This window comes from Sabethes cyaneus, chromosome 2, assembly GCF_943734655.1.
Source record: "Sabethes cyaneus chromosome 2, idSabCyanKW18_F2, whole genome shotgun sequence".
NCBI classification, from domain to species: Eukaryota; Metazoa; Arthropoda; class Insecta; order Diptera; family Culicidae; genus Sabethes; species Sabethes cyaneus.
In genome coordinates this window covers 186,142,513-186,155,917 of record NC_071354.1, presented here as the reverse complement: position 1 = coordinate 186,155,917, position 13,405 = coordinate 186,142,513, and the positions used below count along the sequence as shown (strand labels likewise).

At 41.6% G+C, this 13,405-nt stretch overlaps 2 protein-coding genes and 1 non-coding gene across 3 annotated transcripts; 2 read left to right on the top strand and 1 right to left on the bottom strand.

Annotated features, from left to right (window-relative positions):
• Positions 1-28: 28 nt before the first annotated feature.
• Positions 29-3,141, top strand: LOC128736443 (uncharacterized). Its single transcript, XM_053830927.1, has 2 exons — positions 29-2,921; positions 3,134-3,141. Exons 1-2 carry the CDS (start codon positions 29-31, stop codon positions 3,139-3,141), a joined length of 2,901 nt encoding a protein of 966 aa, XP_053686902.1.
• Positions 3,142-4,393: 1,252 nt separating this feature from the next.
• On the top strand, positions 4,394-5,518 carry LOC128736442 (uncharacterized). The gene has a single exon (XM_053830926.1). The coding sequence runs from the start codon at positions 4,394-4,396 to the stop codon at positions 5,516-5,518; it is 1,125 nt and encodes a 374-aa protein (XP_053686901.1).
• A 1,552-nt stretch (positions 5,519-7,070) lies between these two features.
• Positions 7,071-7,177, bottom strand: LOC128739016 (U6 spliceosomal RNA). The gene has a single exon (XR_008412161.1). It is a non-coding gene; the product is annotated as a U6 spliceosomal RNA (small nuclear RNA).
• Positions 7,178-13,405: the final 6,228 nt, after the last annotated feature.

Below are 13,405 nucleotides of genomic sequence, written 5' to 3'. Positions count from 1 at the left end.
TGGGTGAATCTCTTTCATCGTATACACAATGAGTATGATCAAAATGACGCCGCCTAAGAAAAGAGGCGTTCGATCAAGTGCAGCTAAATTGAAAACCCTCCTGCGACAGCGGGCAAATATTCTCGGCTCGGCTATTGTGATTAAAAGGTTCAATGATCAATATCAAGAGAGCCAAATACATCAAGTACAGGTTAGAATCGATTCGCTTAACCAGCTGTGGACAGATTTTGCGTGTGTTCAAAATGAGATCGAGGAAATCGAAAACCGAGGTGATGGTGACGATGACCTTGAATTTACTATGTCGGACGAACGAGTGAAGTTTCAAGATTTATACTACGAACTCAAAGCTTCTCTCACTAGCAAATTACCGGATCGCTTGCCCGCTGCAACGCCTACCGGTTCTCGTGGATCCGGACAGCCATTTCACTCGGTGAGGCTACCGGAGATTAACATTCCTTTATTTGGCGGAAATCCATCTGAATGGATAGCCTTTCGAGATATTTTCAAATCAATGATTCACTGTAGTGATCATTTGTCGTCAGTGCAGAAAATGCACTATTTAAAGGCAGCTCTTACAGACGAGGCTGCTCGTATTGTCGCAAATTTGGAAGTTAATACAGATAATTACTCGATCGCATGGAAATCGGTTTGTGAGCGATATGATAATCCGAATCTACTCCTCAAACACCATTTCGCAGCTCTCTTTGCCATTCCCAGTGTGAAAAAGCCATCGGCCTCGACTTTGTATGACCTTGTGGATGAGTTCGATCACCATGTGTGTATGCTAGAAAAACTAGATACAGCAGCTAACCTTTGGAACTCTGTGTTAGTTGAAACCCTCAGTAAGCGGTTAGATTCCTCGACCTTGAAAGAGTGGGAAAATAACTGCGAAGGAACAATCCGTCCTACGTACCAAAGTTTAGTAGATTTTGTGCGAAAAACGTCGAGAGTGCTGCAATCTGTTAAACTTTTGCAGACTCAATCCTTACCATATGAGCAAAAATCTATTAAACCCAAACCGATTTCCACGCATATTGCAGCTGAGGCTGTGAATAAATGTCGACAATGCAAACAAGCACATCCGTTATTTAAGTGTGATCAATTTCTCGCTATGGAAGCAAAGCAGCGTTTTGAGTTGGTGAAGAAGCATGGATTGTGCATAAACTGTCTGAAGGGATCACATCTGGCCAAAAACTGTAGCAATAGTGGTTGTCGATATTGTTCCAAAAAGCACCATACATTGTTACATTTACCTCCGCTCAACGTGGCTGCCAGAACTGCAACACAGTCAGCTTTAGCATGTTCTACAGTATCCAGTGAGGTGATGCCTTCAGTACAATGCCAGTTGTCGTATATGAGTACGCAAAATTCGCAATCGCAAACGTGCCCTTCACCACCTCCGCCGCCTATTGCGTTTCGGTCTACGGTTTCGAAAAGCGCAAATTCGTCGGTCGTCGGTGCCCTCTCCCCGCCGCCGGTTGTTCCGTCCGTGTCGCGTTCGATCGGCAGTAATCTCGAATTGGACTCTTCTCCTGTGGCTTCACTCGTAGCGCCGCAGAGAGATCTCGTTACCAGCGGAGGAGAAGTCTTTCTGTCAACTGTGGTCATAAAAGTGAATAATAATAGAGGCAGCTATCATTTTGTTCGAGGTGTTTTGGATAGTTGCTCGCAGGCCAATTTCATATCAGAATCTATGGCCAGAAGGCTGGAACTTAAGCGCAGCAAAATCGATCTGCAAGTCAGCGGTATTGGACAAGGGATCGTCCATATACGCTCCAAGGTGGTAATCAAATTCTCGTCTCGTTTTGGAAAATTTGAGTATCTACTCGAATGTCTCGTTATACCACAAATCACAGTTACACTCCCAAGCAAGCACATCGATATTTCTCGCTGGAATCTTCCAAAAAATATTCCTTTGGCCGACCCGAAGTTTAATATTAGTTCTGGCGTGGACCTGCTAATTGGAGCGGAGTTATTTTATTCGCTGCTGGAAAGTGATAAAGTGCAATTGTGTGATGGTTTCCCCACCCTTCAGCGGACGGCTTTAGGGTATGTTGTAGCTGGTAAATTGTTGGAGCCCGCTACTACGCCTTCGATATGCATCGTGAGTTCCACAAAAGGTCTAGAAACGATATTGCAACGCTTTTGGGAAACCGAGAGTATTGACGATGGAAAAAAGATGACTCCAACCGAACAGGCTTGTGAAGATCATTTTAAAGACACTGTCTCCAGAGCCGAAGATGGACGCTACATAGTACGCCTTCCAGTACGGGAAGAATTGCTTGCATTGTTGGGAGATAGTTTAGCGGTAGCACAGCGTAGATTCTTTGCGATTGAAAGGAAATTCAGAATTAATAGTGATTACAAAAGGGAATACATCACATTCATGGAAGAATATCATGATTTAGGCCACATGGAGTTGAGTCCTCGCGTCGAAAATTCCCAGTTTGTCCTGCCACATCATGCCATACATCGCCCGGAAAGCTCCACCACAAAGACACGCGTGGTGTTTGATGCTACATGCAAGGGCAGTTCTCAATTGTCGTTGAATGATATACTTCTCGTCGGTCCAATAGTCCAGCCACCACTACTAGCTACCGTGTTAAACTTTCGGGCACCACGGTTCGTTTTTATAGCGGACATTGAAAAAATGTTTCGCCAAGTTTGGGTGCATCCGGCGGACCGAAAGCTGCAACAAATACTTTGGAGATCGGATACTTCGCAACCTATACTACGATACCAATTGAAAACAATAACTTATGGAACTTCTAGCGCTCCATATCTCGCCACTCGGGTGCTCAACCAACTGGCTGAGGATGAAGGTAACCGTTTTCCTCTCGGTGCAGCGGTAGTTCGTGAAGGGTTCTACGTAGATGACGTTCTTACGGGAGATGACGATCTGCAGGAGGTGATAGAAACAAGTAAGCAGTTGTCGGAGCTTTTAGAAACTGGCGGGTTCCGACTAAGAAAATGGTGTACCAATGAACCAGATGTACTAGCACACATTCCTGATAGCTTGAAGGAATCATTACCGCTAACTGAAATCGATCGTTCCGCCTCGGTGAAAACATTGGGACTTCTATGGCTACACGGTTCTGATCAATTTGCTTTCAAAATTCCCAACCTTCCGCAGTTGGATAGGCTAACCAAGAGGATCGTAGTCTCAGAAATGGCGCAGTTGTTCGACCCACTTGGATTGGTTGGGTCAGTCGTTGTGAGCGCGAAGATGTTTGTCCAACAATTATGGTTACTGAGTCTTTCCTGGGATGAAGAGTTGCCAGCTAGACAACAAGATTGGTGGCTACAATATCGCGGTGAGATACCTGAGCTGTCAAAACTAAAAATTCCACGGCACGTTTTGGCAAATACAAGCAAGAATTTTTCGTTGCATTGCTTTTGTGACGCTTCGCAAAGAGGATATGGTGCGTGCATATACGTTGTCTCACCTGACGTCGATGGTACGGTTCATAGTCATTTACTTATATCTAAAAGTCGTGTCGCTCCAGTACGGGGACAAACTATACCAAAACTAGAATTGTGTGCCGCCCGCCTTGGTAGCCAATTGGTGGATGAAGTAATAAGAACCACGAAATTCTCTGCAGCGGTGACGTACTGGACCGATTCAAGCATAGTCCTCCACTGGTTAAAATCTCCTCCGACCATGTGGAAGGTATTTGTCTCGAATAAAATTGCTGATATCCAGAATCTAACGAGAACATCAAATTGGAGGTATGTTCCAACACAAATGAATCCAGCTGATCGTATATCGCGCGGAATTCTTCCGTCCCAGGTGCTAGGGGACAATTTGTGGTGGTACGGTCCAAAATTTCTTGTGCAACCTGTAACGCAGTGGCCGAAAAACATCGTAAATCTCAACCAAACGGATGAAGAAACCAAGGAGGCGGAATTACGAAAACTCGTTGCATTTACGGCAGTTTCTGTAGAAAACTCGTTCATATGTCGCTATTCTGATCTGGGAAAATTGCTAAGAATTGCAAGTTACTGCTTGAGATTTTGTCGTAATGCTCGAACATCAAAGCAGACCCGTACAATCGGTTCTCTTCAGCCAGCGGAAGTGGATACCGCCTTGAAATCGCTTATTCGATCAGTGCAATCCTCGGAATTTAGTGCTGAAATACAATATTTGTCGGAAAACCCTCGTCGTGCACTCACTAGTCGAGATGGAAGAATTAAATCATTGTTAAAAACTTGCAATCCCATATTAGATGCCACCGGACTGTTGAGAATCTCAGGACGGTTAGTGAAAATGCCAGCTGCCTTAGACAGCAGAACTCCAATACTGCTCCCAGCCAATCATCGATTAACCCACATGATAGCTCGATCTGTGCATCTTAGAACCATGCACGGAGGGCCAACACTACTACTTGCAACTATGAGGCAAAGGTTTTGGCCGGTTCGCGGTCGTGAATTGGCACGTAAAATTGTACGACAGTGTGTAACCTGTTTCAGATGCTCTCCCAAACCAACTGAGCAGTATATGGCACCTCTTCCGTCAGTACGAGTAACTCCGGCACGAGTTTTCTCAAATAGTGGCTTGGACTACTGCGGGCCGTTCAGTATTCGTCCGTTATACGGGAGAGGAGCAAACGTTAAGATGTACGTCGCCGTGTTCGTATGTATGGTGGTGAAGGCGATCCATTTGGAAATCGTGAGCGATCTTTCGTCCGTCGCGTGCATTAATGCGGTAAAACGATTCGTCGCGCGGCGCGGTCGGTTAATCAATCTCTATTGCGACAACTCTACGGCATTTGTCGGTGCAGATCGAGAACTGAAGCAACTTCGTCGCCAATACATCGATCAGTTCGGCACCGAGAAATGGAATAACTATTGTCTGGAGGAAGGAATATCTTTCCATTTCATACCTCCGAGGTCTCCCCACCACGGTGGATTATGGGAGGCTGGGGTCAAATCCTTCAAATACCACCTTCGACGAATCCTGGGAAGTAGAGCCTTTACTCTTGAAGAAATGTCTACAGCGGTTGCCCAAATTGAACGCATATTGAACTCCCGCCCACTGTGTCCTCTGTCCAACCATCCTCAAGATCTTTTGAGTTTAACTCCAGGGCACTTTTTGGTTGGGGAACCGCTGTATTCCATCCCTGAACCCGATTACACCGAACAGCAGACTAACAGGCTCAAACGTTTCCAGGAAATGACGCGTGGCATCCAAGACTTCTGGAAGCGTTGGTCGCGCGAATATACTAGTGAACTTCATCAACGTTCTAAGTGGCAAGTCGTCCGTGATGAGGTGAAATTGGGATCCCTGGTCCTACTAAAGCAAGAAAACTTGCCACCACTTGCTTGGAACCTCGGTCGCGTAGTGGCAGTATTTCCCGGTGCAGATCAACATGTACGTGTCGTCGAGGTACGCACAGCGAAGGGGCTGTACAAGCGAGCAATAACGGAAGTCTACTTGCTCCTAATCGAAAACGACTTGAAGAAACCGGATTTACCAATCGAATCTGTATCGAAAACTGTGGCTGAGGAAGATGGTTGAAACGCAATGGTTCAACGGGTGGCGGCGTGTTGGTGACGATTCATAATTTGATTAAACCTGAAAACAAAATATTAAACAAATTTCTACATGCAAAATTATATTAAATACTACAACCCTGAAATAATTATACTTACCTTACTTACCGTTGAATTATACTTACCTATTTGATACTTACTCAATAACGCCTATCTTGAAAATGTTAAATTATATGCAAACGAAAATGTTGTAACGCTAAAGGTACTAAGAAAGCTCAGAATCAAGAGCTAAAACTAGTTAACAATAAATTCTCGAACAGTGAACACACATTTTTTATTTTGTCGAGCGAAATCGTCCACATTCAGTATAATACCGTACGGTCTTCGTCACGAGTACTGTCCGCTCAAGGATTTTCGTCGTCCACCAGATAACTGGCTATTCACCCGGAATCGCACTTGGGCGATCCAACAATCGTTTAAACGGCAACCTGGTTTGACGGGAATATTCACTCACAAAAGCTATTCGGGATCGTATTCTCCGTATTGAGACGCGATCGTAACCAGCAGAACAGCAAAAAGTCTCGTGGCGATGCACAATGGGCAAAAATGAACTCGTAATCCCAATAATTAGAAGCCGCTAGTTTGGAATCTTACAAGATACCTATTCCTATGTAAAAAAAATGCAAGGAATCGATTGGTGATAATCCCATCTTGCGCAGACTTCGGGAAGTGGTCCATTTTGCCCTATTATCCCCAAAAATCACGATAAAAGCTAATTAAGCAGTATAAAGACTTATTTGCCACCCGTGAAATGAACTCAAATAGCTCCCAAATATTGTCAAAACATCAGAAGAATCAAATCCATTCCATACTGTGCGATATATGCAAGAATAGTACATTTTGCCCATTTCACCCCTGCATAGTAAACCCTAATTAAAGCGACTATTGCTTTGCATAGTCTTCTGTGGCGTAATCCCAGCCACCTGAGGATCGCTGTCGTTTGCTTAATTTGGAGACTCTTGGAAAAAGACGTGGCAACACTCAAGCCACGATCCTGGCTAGATTGCTTTCAGGAGATATCGATTGCCCCGCCCTTCTGAGTCAACTGAAGTCGTATGCTCCTGAACGACACCTCAGAACTACGTATTTCTTGCACCTACAAGGCCGGAATGCAAACTACGGACTGTACGACCCTATCCGATTATTTATGGCAATAGGGTTCAACGATCTCTATGGTTGGTTCAACTCACCAGGACGGCTGATAACTTTTAACGACGACTCTCTCGTAGATAATAAACTTGCAATTATACTAGGGCGAGGGCGCCAATTTTAGTCCTATTACCTATATTGGTCCTATCTTTACTACAATCATCTATATCTGCAATTTTACACAATTATCTCAGAGCTTTTCTAACCTATGTGTAATTTTTTATCCATGCTTCAATTTTTTTTGATAGATTATAGTCATTTTAAGAGTTTGGGTAATTCGAGACTTCTGCGGGGTTGAGATTTGAACCCAGATCCTCGGTGTGAGAGGCGTCAATGCTAACAACCACTATACCGGAACTGACCCCGCAAAAAATGTGTAACGCTTCACGATTTTGCGTGTCATCCTTGCGCAGGGGCCATGCTAATCTTCTCTGTATCGTCCCAATTATAGGTTATGTCCAGCCGAAGCTAGGACTTCAATCAAAATGCGCTAAATTATGGCTGATATAGTCTAAAATAACTTGGGAGCCATCTAAAATAACACGTATTAGCGGATTTGATGAGCGGCGGACTTTTCCGAGGTAGAGTTTTACGAAAGACTCGAGCTGGTCTTACTTGAGCTTAAGCCTGACAATAGCCAGTACCAATCAAAGGATTGCCAGTACCAATCAAAGGTCGCGTTGACAACATGAAGCTCAGTGGTATTTTATTTAGCACAACGTTTCCTTTTATACTAATGTTGACTCTCGAAATAATCGTTACTATGAATTAATATTTTACTGATCCTAATATGTTCTTAAGGCTTAAAAGTGATAGACTACTGGAACTATATGTAAAATCATTCTATGTCTAGTGTATTCGATGGTTAACCGATCCTCAATGAATACTAGTTGGAATCCTCGCTGGTCGCGACGCGAGCGCTGCTCGACACAGAACATCAAACAAGTCAGCACTTTATGTGTAGTTGTGCATGAATGTATCGTACGGCCAGACTCTATGTAACTTAATGAATCATACAACCGGTTGTTTGTTTTGATCTGTTACGTAATGTTTAGGTTTTATAATGAGTAATGTTAAGTGAGTAATGTCAGATTCGGGTGCGTACGTGTAGTACAATAGCCTTTCATTGCCAAAACGATTGTAGTGAAAATAGAACCAACACAGGCAATAGGAATGGCGTTCCTACCCTATTCTGTGTATTTGCTATCGTATGTATTTATCTCTTGAAGACCACCACGAGGCCGATGATTTTTTATAAAATAAACAAATTGAAATACCTTTCATTTAGAATCAAAATAGTTAAAATCGATTCAATGGATCAAAAGTGATGCATTTTTAAAGAAAGAAAGGTTGACAAAAATAATGATTTATGGGACTACCTTGAATTAGAAAGGAGAATACTAAGTGCAAATAAAAATACGAGTTTGAAACTAACTGAAAAGAAATAAGTACACAAAATTTGAGTCAAATAAGAGTCCTTTTAAATTTTGGTATGATTTTTTAACATGTATTAATAGGCATTATAGTTCATTGCTGCTACAATTAAAATGAGACGTAAAGCCTGGGTAAAAGTAAATTTGGATGCATAAAACAGCTAAATATTCCTCGCCAGATCATGGTCTTCTTTGCGAATTTAACAGCAAACACGAACTTACATTTACCTGACACATCGCTACGCCCAGTTGCAATATAGAATTTTTGACCGAGTAGTTGTCGTGAATCCATTTTCACGTAGGTTTTGTCGTCCATTAAAATAAATCCTTTGGATATCGTCAAAACTTGCTCGTACAAACGCCTAAAGGATCTTCCACATCAAATTGCATCACGGAAAAAAGGCTGTAGAAAATTAAAATTACCCATTGGGCATTTTCTCTTGACATTTTGAGTAGAAGTAGTTCAGAGTGTGTTGTTTACACTGTATTTTTATCGCTGTCAGTTTTTCGAAAATTGGAAAAAATGGCGTCACCCGAAAAGCAATGTCGCGAATTGATTTCGCGGTAGCACCTGAAAAATTCTATCTTATCAGGACATCGGAAAGCAACTCGGAATCATGCACTCAACCGTATGTAAATCGTGTGATTAAATGTTACTACGAAGCTCTGAGCATCGAACGGAAGGAGAAATGCGGTCAGAATGGATTATCCCCTTCAGCTTACAGTCCCTACACGGAAAGAAATTCGATTCCGATACCATGAATAAAATCATGAAATCATGAAGTTTGAATCGCTGTCAAATCATGACTGAACTGCCATATCAAGCAGCACAAAATCATGAATAATAATAGTTCATGATCTTGCGTTGTCTTGTACTGCAAGAAGTTCATTACATCATGATTATTATTCATGGTGTATTTTCATAAAACATAAGCTAGAAACCTAAAATCATGAGACATTTTGCTCGTTTTGGGGAATACATTTCTATCAGTGTACTCCCTAGTCCCGGTTTTCTTAAAAGTTCTTTGCTGTCCACATCTAGGTTCTCCTTATAACCTTTCGAACGTTACATACTTGATTTTGGCATTTTTATCACTTGCGCCAACTTTGATCCAGACGCTGGATTTTCCAGCTGCTTGTGCAAGATTTTTTTACGTAGTTGGAGTTCCATTCTGTACCTGTCTGCAACGTGGTGGAATATTTTGACGAAACTTGCTCCAGTTGATATTTATAAACATGCAAGGAAAGTTCCTACCACAAGGGGCGTCCAAATTTACTTAATAGTCTTTAGCCTTTATACATTACCAGCTGATTACCCGATCTTACTCGGGACCCCTTTGTCACTCAGTCACTTGTGCATCTGTTGTAATGAAAACTGTCATAATGCAAGGAACAAAACCCTTTTTTTTGTTTGAATATGTGTACTCTCTTTGCCAGTTATTCTCACGTTGTCCTCCAATCATTTGTAAATTTGTGTTCTTCTCGGTAATCCCTATAAATCGACACAAAGCCTTTTTACGTTTTTGAACCTCCCCCTTTTTAACGACCACCCTATTCCCCCTTTCAGAAATAAAACAACTTGTACAACTAATATCGTTACAAATGCAAGAGAAACGCACCCCTTTACCCATTTGAATCTTTCTCTCCCCTTGTAAGAGACCGTGCTGATTATTTTATGCCAAAAACATGTGTTTGACCAACGACGTTTGATGAAGAGCAGTCCAGAAGGTCCGGAGCTATGGCAGAACATACATTCATATTTCATATCCACGTTATTTTCACGTTTCACGTCCCACATGTCGGTTCCTTCCCAGTCAGTTCCCCTTTCTGTCACGCAGCTTATTATGCATCGGTTTGCTCAATGAAAATCGCTATAATGGAAACGAAACAAAGGTTTATTTACCATATATTCCTCCTCGGTGGAACCCCCCTCTTTTCCTAAAATGCAAGGTTTAAAGGGTTTAAATGCAAGAGAAACGCAGCTCATTTTACTTATTTAGATCTCTCCGCCCTTTGATTAGGGATTCTCATCTTTTGTCAACTTCCCAGTGCTGATTCCAGGAACTGTCAAGGAACATGTGTGCCAAGTTTGATTAAGAGTTGTCCAAGCATTTTGGAGTTATGGCCTCCCTCTTGCCCTCCGCTCCCTATTATGACCCCCCCCCCTCTCTGTTGACAACCCACTGAGTTTTGATTCCCTTATGCCAAGGAACATGTGTACCAAGTTTGATGAAGAACCGTCCAGGTGTTTCGGAGTTATGGCCTCCCCCGTGTTATGAACCCCTACCCTGCCCCCCTCTTCTTGTCTACCCTTCAGCACTGATTCCCTTATATCGAGGAACATGTATGCCAAGTTTGGTGAAGAAAACGAAAAAAAAAACAAAGAGATTTTTTTAAGGAGAATTTAGGCGTCATCGATTCTGTCAATTTCAGAAGCAGTTTTTTTTGTTTGTAACAAAAATTCTGTTCATGAAAACATATTCGCTGTGTTCAGATTGACAAGAAGAATGCAGTATTTACATTTTTATAAACAGAACCTCGCTTTTGGGCCCAAAAACTGCTTCCGAAGTTGGGCTCTCCGCCGAAAAGTTAATGACTGCTAATTTCCCGGTAATCGACCAAAAAAAATGCGTTTAAAGCATTTTTACTTTAAGTCTAAACATGAAAATCAAATCTATGCTTCTTTTTAAATGTACGTTGTTGTTTTCATGCAAAAATCAACGAAAAGAGACAAAAATCGATAGAAATTTTTCCTTTTTCGATTTTCGAAAATTCCTTTGTTTGAATTTCTATATCTGTTTTATGAACGCTTCTATTCTATTCTATAGTACTCCGTACACTCATTTTTCGAGTTCTTTAGGCTGCAGAGCTCACAGATAATTGATTTCATAAAAAAATTGACTGATATCCCAAAAATTATTTTTTTGCCCCCCGATTTTTCAAGCCATTTTCAAAGGGGGGGGGGGTGAACAAATGAGCCTTTGTTCTTGGAATTCAAGCTTTTCATGTTTCTATATAGAATTTCAATACGTATGTTTTAGATTTTCTGCGGTGGCCCAACCTGTACAACATGGCCCGACTATGACAACACTTTTTGTCTTCACGCGAATGCCTATAACTTTTTTATTTTTCAAGCAATCAGTTCAAAACTTTCCGGAAATATACCTTATTCTTAGACCTTTGCAATGATGTATTTATATTTCTAAAATTCCTTTTGAAACGAAAACTGTGGGCGAATTCCAAAACGTGGTCCAACCACGACTGACACTCCCCTCCTTTATAATTTGAAGCAACTTTTGGAAGTCGCTATAGATAGATATCGATAAATATTTTTTTTTTTCAGTGATAGGAAATAAATTGAAATCCGTCCTTTCTCCATCCCAGCTATTCGAAATTTGGCTTGAATCTCTGCATGCTATCCACACGGAAAGAAATCCGATTCCGATACCATGCAATCCCATCACGAACGAACTGCAAAATAACTCATGAAAAGCATCTGCGAATTCGCCCCTAATAATAATCGAATCGACGGCCACAGAACGGCTAAAGCAGCTACCTAATTCCTAATCCAATTTAACACGAACGACACGATCACTTAATCCCTAGTGTTATTGATTTTCCGGAAGTTTGTTTTTCCAGCCCGGTAGCGGTATTTTGCCACCGGTAACAAGTGTTATCATAAAAATCGTGTTCTTCCAAATATTGAAGTTCGAACTCCCACCGGAACAGAGAGAGAGAGAGAGAGAGAGATAGAGACACAGAAACACAGGCTCCCGTTGCGTTCCGTTGTGTGCTGTGAATTTGCGTTGCCTGTTGATTGTCGGAGGGTCGGTGAACCGCGGAGGGACCTCTCCACTAAAGACGAGGATTACCTAGATAATTGAGTGCTCTTGTGCTATTGTAAATTTTGCTGAATTCGGTCTTCGTTCGTTTCGCAGAAATAACTTTAATGGACCATTTATTACTGTGCTGTGGGCCGGAGGTTTGTCGCAGCTCGGACAAATAATTCGTGTCTAAATTCCATTAAATCTACCGCAATCAATTGATTGCCTACCGGTCGGTCCGGCCGCCCCGTTGACTGGCACGACCCTCGAATCTATGCCTATGTACCTACATAATCACTGTTTTCGTTGTGCTGAGAGCAGAACCGTGTTCCAGTCTTATTATCGGATTAGTTTACATTTTCAATATTTTCCTATCGATTTTCCATCTTTTTTTTTCTCGTTCGTCCTACTGCGTCTTGCTCTGTTTGTACAAAATGAGTCAACAATGCTTTGGTCGTTCCGGTTCAGGATGATGGCATAGATACTGTTGTACCTTGTGTGTGTATGTGTTCGTTATTCACAGGTATGTGGGAGTCGAGCAGCGGTTTTGCGCTCCATTCGATGGGAAAATGTTTAGAGAACGTGATGCGAAGCAAAATATCTCAATTTGCTTACAATTCAATTAATATTTTTCCGAAGCTCAATCGACAGGAATATCTTGTTTTCTCGATATGACGAATGAATGGTTTCTGGATGTGGGGAAATTGAAATTTCTATGTTTCAATTGTTTGCATAAAGCTGGATTTATGGCATCCGTGGAATTAAATAATTCCAATATCCCTGAATAATTGTCTTACACAGTTTAACATTGATATTTAGAAGGGTTGAAATAGCTCAAAATTCAACGACGGTGACCGACAGGGTCTAAACATTTTATATTGCTTTTAACATCGAGAAGTGCCTTATAAGTACATGCCGACACAAAACCAAACTCTTGTGGTTGGAGTATTTTCCCTACTTCTTAGAATTTTGTGGTTCAATTTACCTCTTTAAAGAGCGGTGTATGCTGAATGAAGATATCTTCAAATCGCAAATCGAGTGGTGTAATACAATTTTGATTCTTATCGCTCATTGAAGGTAGAATTAACTCTACCAAAGTGCACAAAAATTATATAGTTATGGACTGAACCGAGATTCAAAAAAAGATTTTCAGATTTGTTGGGGTTTTCTTACGGACTATGATGGCAAAGGACAGAAAACTACACTTCATCTTTCCATTATTTTCGGTTCAAGTTTCTTAACAAATGCTTGCCATTTTTGGCGAAAATCGCACAACCCAGATAAACGTTGAAAACTTTACGGAATGTAAAGCATTAGCATACGGTGATTTCAGCCAAACTACAATCCCGAACTGATGAACTAATTAAACCAAAAGTTAATTCCAACTAGGTTATGCAAATTTCGGCACCGAACGAACGTGTATCTCGTGACAAAGTAACTTTGAAG